Source organism: Pollachius pollachius, assembly GCF_949987615.1.
Source record: "Pollachius pollachius genome assembly, chromosome: 12".
Lineage (NCBI taxonomy): Eukaryota > Metazoa > Chordata > Actinopteri > Gadiformes > Gadidae > Pollachius > Pollachius pollachius.
This window is the reverse complement of record NC_136945.1, coordinates 4,219,637-4,242,872: the sequence shown is the minus strand read 5'-3', so window position 1 is coordinate 4,242,872 and position 23,236 is coordinate 4,219,637. Positions and strand designations below refer to the sequence as shown.

The 23,236-nt window shown below is 46.3% G+C and overlaps 1 protein-coding gene across 1 annotated transcript; it reads right to left on the bottom strand.

Moving 5' to 3' along the window:
- Positions 1–96: 96 nt before the first annotated feature.
- Positions 97–21,524, bottom strand: rybpb (RING1 and YY1 binding protein b). Its single transcript, XM_079747550.1, has 5 exons — positions 21,284–21,524; positions 20,520–20,645; positions 3,900–4,358; positions 2,703–2,807; positions 97–982 (listed from the first exon to the last, which is right to left on the bottom strand). Exons 1-5 carry the CDS (start codon positions 21,307–21,309, stop codon positions 730–732), a joined length of 969 nt encoding a protein of 322 aa, XP_079603676.1. The 5' UTR covers positions 21,310–21,524; the 3' UTR covers positions 97–729.
- Between the last annotated feature and the right edge of the window lie 1,712 nt (positions 21,525–23,236).

The following is a 23,236-nucleotide window of genomic DNA, read 5'->3' as shown; positions in this document are numbered from 1 at the left end:
GTGTGTGTGTGTGTGTTTGTGACAGATTATCGAGGATTGTACATCTTAAACAAAAAAAAATAAAGAAAACACTGGGGGGGGGGGGGGGGAGAGCTATCGATTGGCAGAACTACACAGCAAAGCTTCAACAACAAAAAACAAAATAGAAAATAAAAAAGTATACAGGTGCAACAGGTAATAAATAAGGGATATCATGATATTAAAAGTTATTAATGATGGTTATTGTGCACAGTGGAGAATTCTTCTTTACAAAATGAAATAAAGACGAAAAAGAGTTGAGTTGGCCTCACATCCACGTACGGATAAAAAATAATACATACAAGCGTCTGGATGCTACCACGGGGGAGGGGGGCGGGCGGAGGGAGGGGGTCACCCTGGGGACGACTCGGCTCAAGGGGGGGGGGGGGAAATCCACTCGCTCGCTTCAGAGCAGGCTGATGGCTTCTCCATTGTCGCCATGGTAACATCTCCATCCGGCGGGTTCCCGTAAGTCCACCCCAGCTCCTCATCAACAACCACAGAGAGGGGAGGGGGGGGGGGGGGGGGGGGGGGACACAAATGCAGAGTCTCCCACTCCGGGCCTCTAGGGATCCACAGTGGAGGGGAGGTGGGGGAGGTGGAGGAGAGGGGAGGGTAGGTTGACGGTCAAAGTGGATAGAGGACGTCGGGGAGTCGGGGCCGGTGCCGCCCTCTTTCCGTTCTAAAGGGGGAGCGGTCCCCGCCCCACCTTTAGAACGACTCGTCGTGCCCCACGGAGAGGTCCCCCTTGGGGGTGGAGGCGCGGGACGAGCCCTTGTCCATGCACTCGGAGCCGGAGCTCTGGTGCAGGTGTTCGGAGGCGGCGCTGGACGAGGTGACCGTGGACGAGGACGTGGAGGACGAGCGCGTCTTCTCCTTAAAGTCTGTGATGATCACCGTCACGTTGCCCACGGTGATGGCCAGCTGCTGGGCGGTGCTCCGGTCCACGTTCTTCAGCTTGGGCCTGGGGGACGGGCGGAGATGGAAGAACACGGTCACGCATTTTGTGTATATTCTATTGATTTATTACACGGATCAGCTGAAGCTTAAAGGTCCCATGGCATGAAAATTTCACTTAATGAGGTTTTCTAACATTAATATGAGTTCCCCTAGCCTGCTTATGGTCCCACTGTGGCCTGAAATGGCGTTAGGTGTAAAATGAGCGCTATGTATCCTGCTCCACCTTGGCAAAATGAAAGCTCAGACGCTCTTGGCCCTATATGTCGTCATAAGGGGCCAAGTTACCTCCCCTTTCTCTGCCTTGCCCGCCCAGAGAATTTGGCCAGCCAATGAGCTACGACCATGCAAGCTCCACGTGTGAGTGAGTGAGTGAGTGTGTGTGAATACACACACTGTAATGCAAGTATTGTACACTTCTTTGTTATTTGGATAACTGTTCTGCTGTTGGTGTCATGGCACATAACACGTCGGGTTCTCTGACGCTCTGGTATTTCCACAACGATACTCGTAGTGGGGGCTATCTCAGCCACGGTTGAGAAGGAATTGGGGGAAAGGAACTTTGGCTTTGACTCCCTGAAGTGCAAGAACTGCGACATGGACGAGTAAGGGATTGTTGCCCACGATTGTCTCCCGCCGGAGCCCTGCTGCCGAGGTACCACCACCGTAAGTTGATGTGGAAGTGGATGAACCAGAGACGTCGGACAACCCTACGCAGTCATCTGAGATTCATAATATCGTCTGGAGGCGAAAACGGCTTTTGGCGGTGATAATATATATGATATGATATAGATAGCTATGTATAATATGATATTATTTAGATATAGAGCTCCAGGACTCCCACCGGAGAACCCGGAGTGTTCTAGATATTTACAGAACACGGCCAAAAGCTGTGTGCGCATCGCCATTGCGATACATCCACTGTTAACACGAGCGTACCGTGGCCGCAAGCTGCTCAGGGCCACACCCCCACCCTCCACCTTCACCCGCCTCTAAAAAAATGGCACGTTTGTTGAAACCTCATTGTGGGACTGGCTCGTAGTGGCTGTAATTCTACACCAAGGCTGAACTTCATGAACGTCTTCAAGTACTGTATTAGGGGCCCACTAACGCCTGTATAAAAGCATCCATAAAGTAGCATGCCATGGGACCGTTAATATGGTCGAAACTGGGAGGGCGATTAGGTAGAGTAATAAATAAATACAAAGGGTTAGTGACTTACAACTGTGGCTGAGGACATTCAAAAGTATACAATCTATATTTGAACAGCTTCAAAATAAGAGTTCCACAACCAAACTTAAATGACCAGAGAAAGTGAATAATAGGTATACCCATCCGACCAATGGTAAAATTATACTACGGGGTCCTCGTATATTCATGCCTTAAGCCTTAAGTCTCTTGGGAGCCGAGATGTGCGCTAGCTATGAGCGTCTTGCGAGCAGGAAGACTCTCTGCAGGGGAAGCGGGGCCTAATGGCTCCTCTCAGCCGGTGACACACGACCGGTCAGAGATTGTGGGCTTCAAAGTGAGCGTAGGTGTGTGTGGAGTGTAAAGGATCACGAGTGAATCATCACCAAAGGGTTTAGCACCAGCCGCGGCCGCTGACTGCTGTCCAGGCGCAGAGACTTTTTTATTTATCCAAGATGAAAAAAGGTGAGGTGGATCGTTCTTTAAAAAGCCAGGCATGGCCTCTTTGATTTGAAAGGGATTTAACTGTAGGGCCGTACCTGGAGATGTGGGAGCTTGTCTTGGTCTTGTTGGTCTTAGTTGCAGACTTCCCAGACTGTATGCTGTGTTTGTCGCTGGGTGGGCTCTGGTGGTCTGTCTTGGGTCTGCAGGATGAATAAAAAAAGAAAGAAAATAAAGTTGATATGAAAGTTAAAACAGTAGTTCACAACAGAGTCGGATAGAGCTGCTTTCACTTGAGGAGGCAGGCTGACATTTTGTTAATTACCTGTTTCTCGAACTTCAGTGAGTTCTGAAATGTATCATGTTTTGGTTCAGCCCAAAGCACACGGCCATGTGCCTGAAGCACATGGCCGTGTCAGGACAGATGAGTAATGTTTTTACATGTTTACGTCCAAAGCACACTTGAGTCATGTGTAAAGCCAGCAAAAAAAGAGAACAAGAAGAAAATCATACGACCCAATACATTCGCACTAAAGACTAAAATATTCTATCTATTTTTTGGGGCGTGCTCCAAAATATGGATAATTATCAACCGAAATTCACCGTCTGTCGCCGTGTACAATCCACTGAGGTTGGTCCCTAAACAAGACACTCACCTCATTCGATTACTGCTTTTAATTAAACAAGGAAGAGTCAAACACCAGACCTAATACCAGTATTATGACACCAATACTAGTCTTGCTGAGATGGAAGCAATGCGACCCAGGCAATGACATACGCCAAAGACTCCACGTGTCGGATCTCGTGGTAGACTGAAGAGTGGCATTTAGTGACATAACACTGAGCTGGCCAGCCAGAGTCGATCGTTCTGTCTGTTGTCATTCAAATCTACACTTCGCAGGAAATAAGAATAGAGGAAAGTCTAAAAACCACATCCTGTATGGGGACTCGAGTCAAGTGGTTGATGAGGTCATGCGTCACATGGTCCTAGAGCACGCAGGCTATAATTCTAGCGTTGGGCTTCCAGAGAAGAGCACATGAGTCACACGCTTCACGTGGGATAAACATCTGAATGGGCTGAAGTAGGGACCAGCATTGTTCGGTAACCAAAGTGGGGGGATGGGAACCATTTTTCTGAAGAATGTGGTCGAACAGAACAGAAAATAGCAGATGCAAAATGAATATTGGCAAATACATCATAGTAAAAATAATATTTTTTCACATAAATCGATTTTCCCCTATGCCCTAGCAGCACATTAAACGGGGGGGGGAGGGGTGGGAGGCTTGACACTGACCGGTTCTTTTTGCTGCCGGGCTTCTTGGTGACGGCCAGGCTGATGTCCTTCTCCCGGTCCGGCTTGTCCTTGATGGCAGGCGGACTCTCCTTGTCCTTGTCGCCCTTCTCCTTGCCCTTCTCCTTCTCCTTGTCTTTGCCCGTCTCCTTCTCCTTGCCAGTCTCCTTGTCCGTGTCCTTCTCGGGGGTCTCGGCCTCGGGCCTGAGGACTACCCGCTCCGGGCGCTCAGCCTCCGGGCGGCCCTCCCCGTTGGGACGCCCCTCGGCTCCCGGGTGCTGGCCCTCCATGTCGCCCTGCCCCTCTCCGTGGCCCTCGCCGTCGGCCCGCTCCCCCTCCCCGTCGGGGCGGTCCTTGTCCGAGCGGTCGCTGCGCTCCCGTCGCTCCTTCTTGGGCGGCGGGGGCATGGGGTACTGCTGCGCCACCTGCTGGGCCACCAGCTGAGAGTTGATCCTGGGTTTCCTGTGATGGGGAAACCAGGGGGGGATTAGCCTGGTGGTGGAGGCTGATTCCAAAACACACACACACAAACACACACAGGCATGAGCGCACAAACCAACACGCGTGAATGTGCACACACACGCACTTGTGAGTACAGAGACACACACACACACACACACACACACACACAAACCGACCTAGACAGTCACACACACACACACACACACACCCTATAGGCAGAGCGGAAAGAGAACTGCTGCTACTGGAAGGACTGATGCACCTTTGGGCCACAGCTCTGATGGGGGAGGGGGGATGGAGGGCGGTAATCTCATTAGCTCATGGCTGTAATAAAATAAATAAAGGGGATCACAAGGTGGGACATTTGCAGCGTGTCACTTAGTCCCTCTAATCTGATTACTGCCGTGTTTGACCCCATTTGTCACCGGCGAGGACACGGGGACAGCCGGCCCGCTGACGGGCACCGGCTCCCACCGCAGCGCATGGAGGGACACACAGGAACACACAGGGACACACACACACACACACACACACACACACACACACACACACACACACACACACACACACACACACACACACACACACACACACACACACACACACACACACACACACCTTGTATTACCGCGTGTCACAGCACACAGCTCCAGTGGCCGCTTGTGTCTGGATCTTTTTTCGCCTTCCTGCTCAACATGCACTTCTGCCACGTTTCCATAGCAGCTACACTCCACCTCAAAAACACGGCAGACGCTTCAGCGCGGCCCCAGACAACCTGGCTGACGCATGGTAGATGCCAATTTGCAATTCTTTGTTGTGCTCCGTCTACTATATTTAGTCATTTAGCAGACACTTATCCACAGTGACTTAGGCCCTGTTTACACGAGGACGCTTGCGGGTAAAAACAACAAAATATTTTATCGGAATGCCTTTAGTTTAGACGGTGACAGCGTTTTTGGGCCTTAAAAACGCAAAAATCTGAAACCACCCTCCAGAGTGGAAAACTTGAATACGCTCCGCCGTAGCGTTTCTGTCTACACTGCCAAGACGCAAAAACTCTGCTCAGATCTGCTCACGTTGCGTACGCGTTTACGTCACATACATGTGCCAGTACAGGGAAATAAACAAACATGTTGGATTATTTCCAATGCGTCGGACCGCCAAGCTGCTCTGGCAGCTCTAATAAACTTACACCAGTCTTTCCACGAAATATACAGGATATGGACAGATATTATTACTGAACAGAGAAGGATCTGTAATTATGTTTTGGTTTTCGCGGCGCAGATAAGAGAAGAAGGAAGATTCAACGCATGCGCTCCGACATGGCGGTATTGTGTGATAGTGTATCACAGCACCATCTAGCCGCCTGACATGCATACCCAATCGAATTCCACACACTTTTATGTCACCGTATGCACGCAGATCTCCTCCCGAAAACGGTTGTCTAAACGCGGAATAAAAAGGGAAGACGCGACACCACTTTTGCGTCTTCTGTTCAGACCGTCATCATGTAAACGTAGCCTCAGTTCCTTTTGAAGCACTCTATGTATGAGCAGGTAGTGGTTAGGGCATTTCGCCCCATGACGGCTCCAGTGACAATGCAGACAAAAGCCACGTTTCCACCAAAATGACACAGAGCTGTGAGTCCCAGGAACAACCTTTCCAGGGATCAAGGATTCCTCCAGCCCTCTGTTGACTGCCTTTTCCACGGCGGTCTTAAAACCAGTGAAGGTCAGGCAAGGCTAGGTCCCTTTTACATACAGGCACATAACGATTAAACACGAAAAAGGGAGAAATACTGAGAAATATCGGACCAACAAAATTGCATCAACTATCCATTACAACGTGAATATGCTGCCTTTTCCAGTAAAGGTTGTGGCATTGAAAAAAAGACAGATGGATTCAACCCCCCAACCTCATATAGCCAGTGAATACATGCTTTCATCGAGTTTGATCTGTAATTCAACTGTAAAATAATGTAGCGAATAGCAGTTTGTGAATGCGGGGGATTATGATAACAGTATTCATTCTTGAACAAATCTGTGTTTTGAAGACTTGTTTGATAAGTAGACAATCGCTGAGGAAGTTCGACGAATCAATAAAACTGCAAACCGGGATGTGATCAAAAGGAACCTTTATTAAGCTCCTGCAAATAAACATTGGCTTGAAGCACCAGATGCTATCCAGATGGATGGTCAATACTTGCTACAGATAGCGATAATTGTACTTCAAGGAGTATAGTTCACCACTATTATTAAATTATTAAATTATTAAGAGGCTGTGTAATTTACTGCATGTATAAGTAAACAAAAAACAGTTAAAATGGCTTTGGCAAAAATATAAAAATAATAATTTAGTCCCTGGTTCCTGTGAGAATGCTTTTAGGTTCCTCCAAAGGTCCCCGGGGAAAGGTCATGTGGTGAAAACGTGGCTAATTGTGTTGAGCCCAGATCCTTTCGGTTGGGTCAAGCACCTTTACCACCTAAATATCCTGGCCGCTTTTCTGGCTCATTTGTAGGATTCATTTGGACTCCATTTCATGTTTTCATAATGAGGTAAATGTGGTTAACCATGTGATCAATGCATCGCATTTCGCAGTTTACACACATTTTTCAACAAAGCGTGGTCCCATACGAGCATGACCAAAACTAGGAAATTATGTTGAAGGGAGACGAGATTGAACTTTCCCTTTTTTAAGCTTTCATGCTCGTTAATTGTTTGTTTATGCTCATTACTACATTCACTTCAATTCATGATTAATTAATGGAGCCATGTTATGTAATGCAACAACATTTATACATTTGAATATGGTTGCCCGGTGCAAACATCATGTCAATCCAATATCGTTCTGTACTTCCACTCCAACATCACACTTAACATGCTAATAAACAAGTTAACAAAGCTAATTAAGCCCGGCAAACCACCACCAACTGGCCCGTCAGTGACAGTCAAGCGGCCCACAGAGCAACGCCTAGCATCCACCTTGGTTCTTATTGCAAGTGTTGGAACCAAGATGGCAGCCAGGTGAATAAGGCCAATGAATGGACACCTGCTGGTCACATCTGGAGGGGGAGCGAGCTGACCTTATGGAGGGAGGACAAGAGAGCCAACAAACACATAATCACAGGCCGGGACTAGTCCGGCACGTCGAGCAGACCAAACCACAAGCATTCTCACACACACGTACTTACAAATGCGCACACACACACACACACACACACACACACACACACACACTAGGGCTGCTCCATTATGGGAATCATATATCATAATCACGATTATTTTGGACAATATTGAAATCGCGATTATTCTAACGATTATTTTTTGAGTTTGAAAACGTGTATTTATTCAGCATGTCTCTCCCAAAAAAAAAGGTAACTGAGAACTTTGAAATTACGCCTTAAAAAAATACACAAAATGGTCAAAAAGAAAATGTTCAAATCTAAAATAATATAAAAATATGTATCCAGCTGTTCTGCCCTTTCTATAAAAAAAAAGATATATACATAAAATAAAATAAATAAATAAATAAATAATAAAAAAGGAAAAACTCGATTATGTTAATTTTTGATCGTTTGACGCTAAAATCGAAATCGCAATAAGAATTTGATTAATCGCCCACCCCTAACACACACACACACACGTTATTAGTCTGCTTAGGCTAGTTTATCTTGCTATCTTGATTCCCTACAAGGGGGAGGACACAAGCCTTTACTGGCGGTGGTGGTGTAGGGAAGGGACTCGGCGCTTCACACGTTTGCTGGCCAGCTCCAGGGTCCTCTGGTCAGACGAGGCCTCGGGAGTTAGGAAAACCTCTTTGTGTGTGTGAAGGTTTGTCTGGTTCAGGGCATTAGGCGGAGCAGACAAACAAGTGCTACCGCTGGAGCATCAAGCCTACCTCATGAATACAAAGTGTTGGCATTGCCACAGGAGGGGAGGGGGTCTAGGACAAACACAAACTGTTACAACAAGGGAAAGGCGTGCTCCCACATCTTAACAACGAAGATCAATGTAGAGAGCCTTGTGGACACCCTGGCTGCGCCTTCAAATTGGGAGACTGTTTCGTTTGTTGGACTTGGGAATGTTGTATTAAATTTAGATGCTTTTCTATACACATAGGTGCTTTTCTTTAAAAGAAAAAGCGCTGTTAACAGTTACAATGTTTGAGGATGTATTCAGAGGCTGTTATCCCAAAAATGTTCTTCATTCAAATGATCTATACGAAAATAAATCTATGCTTTAAAATGGCACCCACGCACCTATGTTTGTTCAACAAGTCAACATCTGTGCGAGCGCCCGTGTGTATGTGTGTGAGAGTGGACAACAGAAAAAAAAAAAAAAAAATTCCTAAGAGATAAGAAATCCCTGGTGTGGTTTTACATTTCCAGACCCTGGAATTTCTTCTTTTTTTTTTACTGAAATAGTTACAACCACAGCCCCCCCCCCATCCATTTCCTCATAGAAACTTGTCAATCTCAATTACTCACGTTACCATGTGGTATTTTTCTAACATTTAACCTCTCCTCCCCCGTGTACACACACACACACACACACACCTTGCTCCAACAAGCCTGTCACAGCCTATTAGCCCCAGTGCCTCTCCTTCAGAGCGTGTGGGAGACGGGGGCCCGAGGGTGTGGGAGGGGCTGCCGATCACATGATGATCAATGGGCTCATAATGGATCATCATGTTATGAAGTCAGCGCCACGCTAAAATCAATAGGCCAGCTGTGGTGCATGTTGAGAAGCCCTTCAGCTTGGCCGCCCTTCCAGCAGGCGAGCAGCAGAGACAGCTGTCCCTGCTGCCCCTCTGGAGCCAGCGTCCCAGTCCGTCCCCATAGCAGAGAAGGGTTGTGTATCAGAGAGAGGCGTCGGCCAGGACCAAGCAAGCAGGACTAATGGAGAGGCCATTCACAGGGCCACTGCACGAAATGGAAACATTTTTCGTGACAGTAATCCCGGGAAAATCTACACAATATAGATAAATATCACAATGTGCTTATGAACACAAATTACCGTTCTAAACAAACTGACTGAGGGTATAGGCATAGGCATAGCCTATGGGGAAAACCAATGCATCTTTTCTTATTCAAATTAAATTAGACAATAAACTGGGCATCATAGATAAGTCTATCATAATTTCATGACCATACAAAAGCAATCAAAGAAACGATAATATTGAATTAGTGCCCAGCCCCCATTTTGTGTTAATTTTTCCAAGAAGGCTACAAAAGAAAACGCCTCAAAACTGGGGAGATATCTATCGCACAGCTTGACAGTTGGCAACCAATCACGGCCTCCTCTGAAGTGTTCACTGGGGCTGCATTCTAGGAAACTGAAAGGATGTTTACCAGAGAGAGGAGAACTCATGTTTACATCGTCAAACACATAACGCCAGGAGACCCCAAAGTCACTCTGTGATTGGCAGCTGCCAATGAGCCCTATACATCTCTTTAATCCTACGCCAAATGCTCCCCAGAGCTGTGTATGCATTGAAAGTGGCAGGCTTTCACACAAGTCTGCCACATTTCAACTGATCTATGAACCACTACAGCATGCCGCACACACAAAAATAGAAGCTGTTGCGTCCATCATATGTTTGGCGTGGCAGAAAGGCGGAACATGCGTGAACAGGTCTTTAAGCACGGATGACGTCAGACTCCCGACTGTATCAGAAATCATTCTGCTTGGCAGGCGAAGATGCTAACAGGCAGCACGCCCCTTCCTGCCCGTCGCCAGAGCAGGGACTCTGGCCAAAGATGGAGAGATTTGTGTCAGGGAGCCGCGCAACGCGGGCTGCCCAGGTAGTTAAGCAGTGATTCAGTGCCAGCTGCATGCCGGCCATGAGTTGTAGCTGGCATGATAGTGCCGTCCGTCCTCTTTGGCCCATCACTTATTCACCAGGGCCCTTGGCGACATCACATCCTCCCCACAGGTGCAACCAGGAGGTCAGAGGGCCCTCAGCATCCATTAGACATAAAGGTGTCTCTCCCAGCAGGGGACATGAATAATGAATCCACTGTGGAGCTGTGAACGATCACCTGGCCAGGTGGCTGTGAACAGAGTAGAGCAACCGCCCCAATGGTATAGGGATTAAAACACCACTCCCATGCAATCAGACTCCAACGTCCAAAGCAATCAAATGCAATCTTGATTCCAATGCAGAGGAAAAACTAGACTTTGAGAGGGTGAATGAGTAACTAGTCACAATGTTCATTCGAAAGAGATACCTGGTTCATGCCTCAAATTTGAACCTCAATGCCAGTCTTAGATTAAACACCTAGAGCCTTGAAGACAACTCATTCAAGGAAAGAGTAAATAACCACATATTTACACATTTAAAAAACTATTTCCTGACACCGTGTTGGGGCTGGGCTGCAGCCCTAGCAACAATAACCGTGTGTGTGTTTGTATAGGAGTGTATTCTACCAGTCATAATGTGCCCCACTTAATATGTATCCCATGCAGGGAGTGGGTCAAAGAGCAAGCACAGGCATCCAGCCGATGAACCTCCTCCCGCCTCCTATGCTCTCTGCAACAATACGTTCTGAGAGGATGCCTGCTGTTACCCCACGGCACCCCACCGTGAGGGCAAACAGACTATTACATTCCTCTTCACACCACAATTGGACCTGATTGACAGGCCCCTCCTTGGCTCGCCCACTCAACGGAGAGTGGAAAGGTGCAGACTGGCTTTACTAGGGAGCCCTGAAATAACCGCCATTACACCTTAAAGCCCCCCCCCACAGCACACGCACAAAAACACACACGGTAGGCGGCCAGTTGGCCAGGCACACCCACGTGAATAACCCCTGGGTGGGAAAACACTGCCTCCTCTCTGCCCTGAACTACCTGCCTGCAATGGAGCAGCCATTAGCCACTGGCTTAATGCTAGTCCTTTATAAAGGGGCTTCATAGGAGGTGAGACACACAGCTGAGAGACAGATCAAACATGAGCAAGCATAGTTTAGGAAAAAGCGAGAGAGTACTAAAGACTGAGTGAGCAAGGAGAATAAAAGGGAGAGAGACCATTGGAGGAAGAGAGAGAAAGAGGAAGAGAAGCCAAGTGTGCTAGCTTGAGAGAACGAGAACCAGCAAGCAAGAGAGGCAGGGAGAGAGGAAGAGTTATACAGAGAGCAGGGAGAAACGAGCCAGAGACCGAGAGCGAGAGAGACAAAGTGCCAGGGAGGGAGAGAGGGAGAGAGACAAAGCGGGGGGAGGCACAGGAAAGCCCTCATTAACACGGCTCTTTTATTGAAGTGCTGTTTGGAGGACAAGCAATTATTTCCTGCCAAGCTGAGTGAATGCAGCGGCAGACAGCTGAGCCGCAGAGAGAGAGAGGGAGAGAGATAGACGGATAGAGAGACATGGACAAAGAGAGACATTGACAGAGAGACGGAGTGCATTAACATGGAGCTGATTATAGTCTGCTTAAGGCACAAGTGGGATGATATAAGTGGCCATGTAAACACCACAGAGCGATATCGGTAATGGTGCTGTGACGGAATCGGACTATTAGAAACCCAATTGAAAAAAATCAAGGCATTGCACCGTGCTAATAGAAGTAGTATGCTTCTTTGTACAACAACATGGTTTTGCAGTTAGTAATCAAGCCTCTATCTTCTCCTGCACTTAGAGGAGGCACATAAGAGGAAAGTGTCAATTGTTTTGCAAGTGATATTATAAAGTGGAAGTCTGTTTAACCATGACATCTTGGTAAACAAAGTCTGCATTATGCGCTTAAGCGAGCACAGATTAAGAAAGCAAACCTGTGCAAAGAAAATATGTTGCATTCGCAAAAGCGGTTTGATCCATTTATACTTCAACAAAAATCAACAAAAGAAACAGCTTGTGAAATTGGATTCTAAAAAAGAAAAGGAAAAACAGTATACAGCACATTCTCTGTTATCATAGGGAATCAGTACATGCATTGATTGGTGTAATGCAACCATAGACACAAGCAGATGGAGAAAAAGCATTCGATAAGAGGAAGAGAAAGCAGGAGACAACAAACACATCAAAAACACTAAGTCAGCAGCGCGGTCAGCTGACACGCGTTCCGACATCTCCCTCCCGTTTACTCACACGAACAGCCTCTTCCGATAAACGCGCTGGGAAACGTCGCCAGTGCCGGCTCCACGACTCCTCTGATCCCCGTGCGCATTAACGCCAGAGAGAAGCCGGCAGAGGACACGTCCCACAACGCAGCCTCCCATCCCCCTCGTCCCGCCCGCCTGACCCGCCAGCAGCCCCCGCCTGATCAAAGCAACTCCCATGCACCGTGTTACCGCGGGCAACGCAACACGGGCACGCACTCATCCGTGTCAACATCTCCACGCCGCGCCTTGATCATTATGCACACTCCTCACACACATAGACACTCTTCACACACACACAGTCCCTGAGCAGCCCTCCACCCCTTCCTCCTCCTAATATGAAGTGCGGTGGAGCAGAGCGCAGCCCAGCGCAGCAAGGCTGCTGCTAAAACAGGAAGTGGGATTCTGGTTTCGCCCACCGCCTCCCTAAGGGGTACACTGCGGTTCTGACCTGTGTCTGGGGGTGACACGGAGCCACTCGTCACCTCTAGCCGTCTGAGGACTCGGAGAAGGAGGGGGTTAAAACAGCACTGGGGAAATGGAAGCCGAAGGGAAGCACCTGAGGAACTGCCTGGGGCTACCGCCTAGCTCAGTCCCCTGCCAATAAATATACATCCCTTTATCAAATCCCTCTAGACAGAGATAGACACACACACACACACACACAAACACACACACACACACACACACACACAAGTGTGTACATAAATTCGTCATGGGCCACATTGAAGGCCACATACTCCACTGCGCACACAAAAGTATGTAATAATTTGGTGCCAACTGCATCCTATTAAAGTAAATCAAATTAGCCACATTGCAAAGATGGCTTTGTCTGAACAATGTCTGAGCCTTTACAACTGCAGAGATATATTAGGGTTGTGTCAACATCTTGGGCAATTTGGTTTGCAAAGGAATAGATGTTTGGATATCTTCTACTTTTAATTTCTGTCAGAGTAGGCAGATGGAAGTGCATTCCGACCTCATGCCGGTTTTAAACCACCCATTTGCGGTTCCAAAAGTTAAGCACGCGTTTATTTGAATGTAGAGCGAGGACGTGAGATGCGATCACAAGTGAGTCACTCCAGACGCATGTGGCGTCGAATTCTCAGGCCAGGTGTGAGCTGACGGACCCAAGAGCCGTCCACTTGTGATCAGATCACCCGAAAGATTCATGTTAATTCAAGGTGGTCCAGACGCTCTTGGGACCTGAAGCCCATTTCCCTCCTCACCCTGAACACCACATCTTCCCCACGACCCTCACAGCGGGGTCTGCAAGGGGCTCTGGGTACGACAGCAGCCCCAACAGCGTTGGAGCCGAAAAAGTTAGTGCTAGTGAGTTCTCCAGATAACAAGATTGAGATAGTCACGTGAATGAACACACACACACACACACACACACACACGGTAAGTATTTGCAACGACTATACTCAAAAAGGTAGCTATCGATACAGTCAAGTGCATTAGAAAATCTCAGAAGATTTAGACTGATATCACTAAATTAATTGGATATCAGGATATCCTTCCCCTTCTGCCATAATGGAAGGAAACTGAGTCTAGTAAAATCAGAGGTATAGAGACAGGTTTTTATTTATCTGGAAGTGTTAGACAATGATAAAAGACAAGCCCTTCAGGAGACTTGACTTGCTGTTGAACGATATGGCAGCCAGTCACATCAGTTGAAAACAGTAAACATGCCTGTCCCCTTTCCTTCCAGGCACCCACCCACCCCCACATGGTCTTCCAGCAAAAAGGCCAGGGGGATGTATCCATTAATGAGGGCTTTCTACACACAACAAAACAACATCCAAAAATACAGTAACAACTCTGACGCTACCAGGTACAAAACAGGGATGTTGCCTTGGCTCCTGCATCTTTCAGACTCTACTGTTGACTGTAGCCTTTCACAATCACTGTTGCCCATTTGACAGGCACTTGGGGTGAGGGCTTGGACCCTGGCTTGCAGGGGTTACAGGGCCAGCCAACATGTTCCCACTGCCATTTTTAACCTCAACTGTACTTTAGTACACAACCTGACTTTGGAACGCAATGAGATTGTGAGAAACAGCGGGTCTATCCCAATCCAAAAGGGCACACACAAAAAAGACAAACAATGTAATTATCTTGAGTCATCCTTCTGACACTTTCCTCCACAGCGACGTGCAGTGGATTCAGATACACGTCACTCAGGAGCAGATCGGAGGTTTAAGGGGCATGGTGCTAATGGATGCCTACGGGCAGACTGTGTATCCAGTAGAGCCTTGATCGTATGCATTAATGGAGGACAACGGTACCGCGGGGTGTGGGCCCGGGCTCTGCCAGGGGAGACGAAGGCGCCCCAGCATGACTCTCACTCCACGTCTGCTTAATGAGGAGCTCTGTTGTGCTCCACACCTCTGTGACGTCTGCTTGAGTGATCACACATTGCCCTACCTCTGCACACGCTCACATACACACACACACACAAACGACAAGCACAGCAGTTACATTCACACAAAACAGTAAATGACTGACACACACACACACACACACACACACACACACACACACACAAACACACACACACAGCAACTACACTCAGTCCTCGCTTACATTCATTTTTCCTAAGGGCTTTTCTTGCCCTTCAGTAGGGCTGGGCGATTAATCGAATTTTGATCGCGATTTCGATTTTAGTGTCGAAATAATCTAGTTTTTCAATTTTTTTTTTTTTTTTGGTTTTAAAGAAAGGGCAGAACAGCTGGATACATATCTTTATATTATTTTGGATCGGAACATTTTCTTTTTGACCATTTGGTGTATTTTTTTAACGCGAAATTTCAAAGTTCTCAGTTACAATGTTTTTTTTGCGAGAGACATGCTGAATAAATACAACATGTTTTCAAATTCAAAAAATAATCCTTTGAATAATCGTGCTATCAATATTGACCAAAATAATCGTCATTATGATTTTTCCCATAATCGAGCAGCCCTACCCTTCAGTTACCGATTCTACATGTGACAATTCATTCAACCCCATGCACTCTTTCACTCAATCTATCCCTTGCTTACTTTTTGTCCTCTTCCTCGTCTGCCCTTCAGGTTTTTTGCGAATCGCTCCCAACCCTTGCTGTCATGCTCCAACGTAGAAGGAGCCATCATTATCTCTCCCTCTACATTGCTCTATTGTTTCCATTTTGTCACAATGCCAAATTAGCCATTGTATCTAATCACTTACTCTGTGCTTAATCCCATGAAGTAGTAATGAACTTTCAAATCCCAACGATTAACATGTTAAGGATTAGCGGGCTGGCCACGTGTGTTTTGAGTTTGAGTGCAGATGCCGATACTGCTGCATGAGAAAGAGCAGTTTCCTTTGAGCTAGGGCTGCACTATGTGTGCTTGTGCCTATGTGTGTTAAGAGAGAGATAGGCAAGGAGGTGCAGCTACTAATGGAGTGCACCAGCATGTCCCTCTTATGTAATTCCATTACCCAAGACAATTCGCCTTAATGTGACAGCAGAATACACAGGTTGAAATGAATCAGACGCAGCCACACTAAACACACGTCATTGTTATTGACCTAGGATTAACACTTTCTCTTCAACATTCTCTTGTGGTTAATGCAAAAACAAAAAACATTGGTGCAACACCAAATAAATAAACAGTCCTAATCCTACAAATAAAAATAGTAGCTAGATAGAAGAGAAATGTTGAAGGAACAGTCTGAGCTCATTAGACTTGAAGCAGCAACGTCAAGTGAGGCACAAATTAGCAATGCATTTTACATTTTATAGCTATATCCAGGTTAAAGGAACCTCAAGGATTCATGCGAATGAGCTAAAGTCTTATTGAACAAGCGGGCTCCATATTGAGGGGAATTGTATTACCCAATCTAGAACAACATTTAGAACGGTGCTCGATGGCTCAATTTTCTGTATTACTGTGACTCCCTGTGCAAAGTGAAAGATATACAGAATCCTTTGTGTCAGGGTTTTAATGGCTTTTCAGTGAAAGCAAACGCTACCGATTATTCACATTGCGACATGCAAGCATACAGCATATATGCAAGAATTTCACGCAGGATCCTAACCCCAAAAAGCTCATTACTATAGTGTGTATCTGTATTCGCTGTAAGGAACTTAAAATCACTTAAATTAAATAGGTTACAGTAAATAACAGAATATATATATATATAATAACCCTAACGGAACAAATTAATGCATTGAATACCTGTCTCTTTGCGCTTGCTCCAATTACAAATATTTTGAAAATCACTTGGAAAACGTGGCATGAATCCAAAACCTTAAAGTAAGCCTTTGCGTCAGTCCTAATATTTACACTGAACACATTGCTGGAAGAGATGAGGGAGATTGCTTCCAAAATACATTCCTGGCAAAAATGTAACTAATGTAAGCAGTAGGATTTTGCTAATCATTGAATTAATACTGCATTACTATACCTTATTAAAATACAGAAAAAAAAAAAAAAACAATCACATAAGGCCAATCCTAGTTGTAAAAACGACTGCACTGAACACTCAAGATGTTACACATTTAGGAAAAGCCATACTCACTTAAAGTCAAAGTTAAAGTCAGCCTATATCTGAGGAACTATATCAAAACAGATGTGTCATAACTTTTAAAAACAGATGATTCTTCATGCGGAAAGTTATTCTTTGATTCAAAACCACTCTACTTTGTCTTTGATGTCCACAAATGTCTCCATTATCAAACTAATTTCTGTATACATAGTCTTCTATGACTCAAATGCTTCCATTTCCCTGTTCAATTCCCAGAAAAGTAAGCATACATCCATATTCCCCAACTATCAAATCGACAATGCAGTCACCTTTGATCAGACGGCAACAATATGCCGGCAGCTTGAGAGGCTGAACGTTTATTTGCTCAGCCTCTCGGGTAGAGTGGGTGGACACCTCTTGAAATGCTAGGCAACTGTTCACCAAAGAGCAGCACAGATAACCGCGCGGCTTTCAAGAATGGTAGTACCCCTCCACTTCCTGTGATCCCTACCATCAATCAACTTTAGAGGGCTTCTAATGGTTTTTCCCGAGGCCCTGGAGGGAGGCTGCCTGAGGTGAATACAAAACGCTGCCAAGCCACCGGTCGCTGTACAGCCACCCACGTGGTGTCACGTTCGCACAGCCATCGAGTTCAGGTGCCACAAAAAAGAAAAACATTTGAATGCTCTCTCTCGGTGTGTGTGCTTTTGCGTGCATGCGGTGAGAGTGTCTGCATGCGTGTGCCTGTGGTTCTCTGTGTGTGCGGGCTTGGGTGTGCCTGTCCGTGTGCGAGGGGGAGACAGACTCTGCTCCAATTACTAAAGAAGTCACGGGCGCAGAGCGACAAGAGCGACTGGAGCACTTGCAGCAGCTACTTTGACTTGTAGATTAGCCGAGGAGGGGAGGAGGGGTCAGGTGCAAAATGCATAGTGCCCTGTTGTTTAAGAGTAAGAGGGGCACGGGCTAGATTTAGCTTACTTTGGTATCTCGTTACATCACCAACGCCGGCTGGGTCATCAGGTTCGTTAGCCATGCCTGAGGAGACGGGGCTGTGCTTGTGTGCGGATGAACTTATTAAGGCTTCGGTATTCCAATTTTGACAAACAATTACAGTTTGCCTTATTTAATCCATATTTTAACTTTCAGACTTGTAAACACACAAAGCACCTTACCCCGTGGCAAGGCTTAACAATCGAAATTATTACAAAGTTGGTTAGGGTTAAACTAGAAGATCTAATAGACTTTGGTCTCTTAGTATGATAAGCGGTTGATACTACTTACTGTACATACTGTGTGGGTGTACAAATAATTTATTCTGAATCACGGATACTTTCCATGTAGCAACGATCAGAAATGCTTACAAAGGGATTATCTTCATGCCATCGGCTCCAAGTCTATTTGAGTTTCCTGGGAGTACCTGCAGCTCTCCAACAGTGGAGCCTATTGGATTCCCAGTGGGATGGCGGGACTGACTGCTGTGCTGCCAATAGACTTCAGCTTAGGACTGTCACCATCACCCACACACACACACACACAACAGACGGCCACTGGTCCCTCTAGTTGCCAGCGGAGCGCCAAAGCACACGTGTACATTAGCAAGTTCAACGCACAAAGGCTACATGTTAAAACAGACATCTATTACAACAGACGAAGAGCCATTCATGTGGCATACATATGTCGTATAACCACAAGAGGCCAGCAGTGAAAACGCTTTCCTCAAGCATTGCTCTGAGTGCCAAAGACTATAGACAGAAATTTTGCGAGGATCAATACACGAGTTCAACTAGCTTTGGACAAACACAGCAGAAGCAGGGCTCCGCGAAGCAGAGTGCAAAGTTGAGTGAAGAATCTTGTCAGCTCATATCGTCAGCCACCAGGAATTCCAGCCATTACAGGGTAATTAAGAGTAGGGTTTGTAATGGACTCATGAACACAGTCTAATTGAAGGAAACACCTCAGATGACACACACACACACACACACACACACACACACACACACACACACACACACACACACACACACACACACACACACACACACACACACACACAGCTGAGATCAAGCTGCTTGTGCCATGATCAGCTGGAATGCATCAAAAAAGAATGGGGGGCGGGGGAAGAAGACCAATTAGTCCTCATTAGAACAACACACATATGCAACAGCCAACAATTGACATCAATCAAAGGTTAACTATTTGGATCAAATGAGGAAGTGTGACACCCTCTTTGCTCATATTGCGCACATACACACGCCGGTCCTATTTACCAAATAGAGGCATCTGAGCCGGGGCCGGTGCATAGTGGTATAGCGAGGCTATGACAAGCCTCCTTCTCTCTCTCTCTCTCTCTCTCATTCTCTCTCTCTACTTCCTGCCTGTGCTTAAGCCGGCATGATCTGTTGCGGGCTTAATCTACACTCCGCTGCTAGGAAAAGATCACAGCCCAGAGGGGGTGGAGCCAAACAAACATTGAGCCCAATCCTTCACATTCTCAGTAAACCTGGTGCGTACAGGGGAGCGCTTCCCTCCCCCACCCATCTGTGGTTCCAGAGTTGCTAGCCCAGACACTCATAGTAAAACACCACAACTGGAAGGGTAGAGCGAGGGGACCCGCCAACCCACCCACAAATTACTCAGCCGTCTCATTGCCTGAGACACACACACACACACACACACACACACACACACACACAATCCCAGCAAGGAGCCATGAAGCACGACTGCGTGGTGTAAACTTGAGTTCCTATAAGCGTGGTTTTTTTTGGTCCTTTGCTGACACATCACACAATGCACAAACTTTCTCACTTCGCCACTTCTCTTTAACATGAGGTCATATATTTTGGAAATGCCCCTCTTAAAGAAGATGGGGAAATAACTAGCATTGAGTGTTGAATGATTCTAATGAAGAGCCAAATTAAAGGAAGTATGATAGACTTCCATAAACACACCATAAATTAAGAGCTGATTAATTTACACATTATTATATCTCATTTATTTATTCTCATTAACACCAGGTAACCCTCTTTTGTAACATCCAGTATAGCAAAAACACCGCCAATTACAAAGACAATCCAACACTTTGGTGAAAAATCTATCTCCACTATTGAAACTCATGCAGACATGCCTGCCGTCATTCCCAATCCATCAGGTTTGCTATGAGTCAACCACATGACAGGTAATACTAAAATCCTACAGGTAGGCTAGGCGTAGGGTTTCGTTTACATCTTATCGGGATGGTCCATTAAAAAAGAGACCTCCCCCCTTAACAATATCGATGCTTGTCGATGCACTGACGCCGTGTACAGCCATCGGGAAGTAGGGGCCCTTCTCCCCACCCCACCCCATCCCATCCCAGCCCCCCTCTATGGCTGGCAAGGCTGTAACGTTTGTTGTATATTGATACGACTGTGAAAATCATCATGGTCGTATGGCCAGGGGTTTGACAGATGGTCCATCAACAAGTCCATAACCCCATCGCTCAACGACAAATAGCCTGTCGATCAAAGTTGTCATTCCTATAAATTGCGATGCAATGCTGCAGCCAGCCAGGAGAAAAACGAGACGCTACGTTACCTTGTGGATGTGCCCTTCCTCACATCGCAGATGCTGCATTTGAAAGCCTCGGCGGTGTTCTTGAAGGTGCAGACGCTACAGTCCCAATAGCCGTCGTCGGCACTCGGTTTTGCTTGTCTTTTTGGCCTTGCGAATAGAAAATTAGAAAAAGGTCAAGTTAGTGCTTCATTTCATGGTTTGACATGAAGTGAGGATGATCTAGCGAGCAAAAAATAGACACTGCCTAATATTAACTGCAAGGTCCCCCTCCCCAAAGCATGACAAAAGGCATAGGCACGTTTTCCCTAATGCTCGGTTCGGGTCCCAACTACTGTAGCTCGCTCGTCACACTGGGCTTTTAAGAGGAGAGCGAGCTTCAGTCGACCGCGTTTGATCGTATCGCGAGCTAGGCTAGCGCGCAGGCGAGCGAAGCACAAATGTTCAGCTCGAGGCTTAGCACGTAGGCTAATAACATGAATCGCGTACAATGTCTCTTCGACGTTGACATTAGACACCGACAGAGCGACGTGATTCAACGTGTTCGAGGATGCCAGACGTGTCCTACAAAAAAAAAATCCCTTTGTCTCTTAAGTGAGTGGTTGTAGCGAAGCGAGAAGCCGCCATAGTGACTGCACTATTCTAGCCCGATCTGGCGTACGGACTGAAAAAGGCAGGGAGAAACACTCCTCGAGAAAGCATCCGAATAGCAAGCCCCGCACGGCACCCAATTCACGAAAAACAAACACAAATCGACAGCGAACACGCCGGGTCATGCGGCCGGTTACCTGGTAGGGCTCTTTTTGTCGCCCATGGTGAAGAATTATCTTCCGAAAGAAGAAAAGGGGGCTCCTGCAATTGTCAGTGATTGTTGTAGGCTGTGCGCGGAGGATCCAGACTGAACCGCTGCTCGAGCTGTGGCGGAGGAGCTCAGTGCTGCTCGAGGCAGGGCACGGCGACCGCACACCACCGCGTGACTGCTAGACGCCCAATCACCGCCTGGCTCGGTTTAAAAGTCTCGATAGATATTTGCAAGAGTAAAGCTTCTTCTGACGAATTGTTTGACAGTCATCCTTCAAATACCGATGATCCGTAAAAAAAATATTATTACGATTTGAAGCGACGCTGCCACACGAGGATGAGGGTTTGATGACTCGTCCCGCCTACTCGGTAAGGTGTTGCATTGCAGAGCACAGGCGCGTCAGGGAAGAAAGTTCATCTTGGGACAAGGCAGGCCAGGATTACAATACCTACTAATGCCTTTATTGGCTATTTTCAGAGCAGGCTGTATAGCTTGACATTATATTGTGGCACCTCAATTCAACATGACTTGTGTAATACTGTGTAATAAATACAAAATAATCAATACATTTTGTCTAGCCATATATAAGGCTGCATATTGATGCTATCCAAATATTGACATAGTTACTCTTACAATATGAACAGCCTATTTCTTTAATCAAGGCGTAAGGTGGACTGTGAACCCAAGTCCCAAATAAAAAGAGATTGCGTACAACTGTTTCAGACCGCAAAGTACTTTATCTATTGTTATTTATTTAAAATAACATATTTGCTTTTTCTTTAATCACCCAACGATAAAGTGTGGCTCATTGTCAACCAAATAAAGTATTTGTTTCTCTCCTAAGGTAATCAAACAGCAAGCTCTACACACATCAGTATCTGCCAATCAAATCAGTGGCACGAAATACAGTCAGGCTCCATTATCTGCCATAAAGGCACGCGCCTGGTCAGACCCAGCGCCAGCCACTGTCTTTCAGATCTGACAGTTTGTCAAAGTGAACAAAAGCCTTTGCTCCCTCTCTCACTCTCACTCTTTTCTTCTCTCTCGGTCTCTCCCTCTTTCTTTCATACACACACACAAACACACAAACACAAACACAGACACACACACACACACACACATACTCAACAGCAAAATCACACACTAACACACTATCACAAAAGCACATAGACTAGGCAAAGACAACCATATTGCTGAGTAGTCAGGTAAACGGGTTCAATGACTCATTGTCAAAACATGCCAGTCAATATAAAAAAACACAGGCAGGTGGTGCAAAGCTATTCCCTTTAGTAATATGATTATAAATATTACACTATAACCTGTGTACAAGCTGTAGTTAAGTAAGATACAAACTCAATGATCTGTGATACAGTTCGATCCACCTGCCCAGCAACATTTCTTTCAGCCCTTTTATGATTGGACAGGAAACCGCCCAATCTGGTAACACTGGCTCTGATGGCTTCAGTCCTACCAGACTGATGCTCGCAAGTATAAACCAAGCCATCACTCAAAGTCTGCTTTCGTCCAAATCTGATTAAACGATAATTCTAAAAGCGAACAATGTTCCCAACCGATTTCTTCAACGGGCCGCAAGACCGATAGGACTGTCATCCAGCTCGAGATCGAAGAGAGGGTGTCACATGGTCTCCTGAACGTAAAAACTAAAAGAAAAGTAAACACGTGCATAGGTTTGTGAACATTGTAAATCACTTTCATTCTAATCCGGTTATTTTGTCTCTGTTTGTCTCTGTACCATGTCTGTTTCCCAGCAGCTGTTTCTACTTAGTTATTGACCAGTTGCTTTAAACAAAATATTTGTTATGATACATGCCATTTATGAGCAGTGATAGGTGTGCGATATCTTTCTCAAGGGGCATCTACAGGTAGACGCTGGATATTGAGATTCCAGCCCAGAACCTTAACCACCGTTAGACCATCC

Coding starts and splice junctions, on each gene's coding strand:
- rybpb (XM_079747550.1), bottom strand. CDS start 21,309: ATGGGCGACAAAAAGAGCCCTACCAG. Junction 2,808..3,899: donor CCCGGCAGCAAAAAGAACCG/GTCAGTGTCAAG, acceptor TTCATCCTGCAG/ACCCAAGACAGACCACCAGA. Junction 983..2,702: donor ACAAGCTCCCACATCTCCAG/GTACGGCCCTAC, acceptor CCCGTCCCCCAG/GCCCAAGCTGAAGAACGTGG.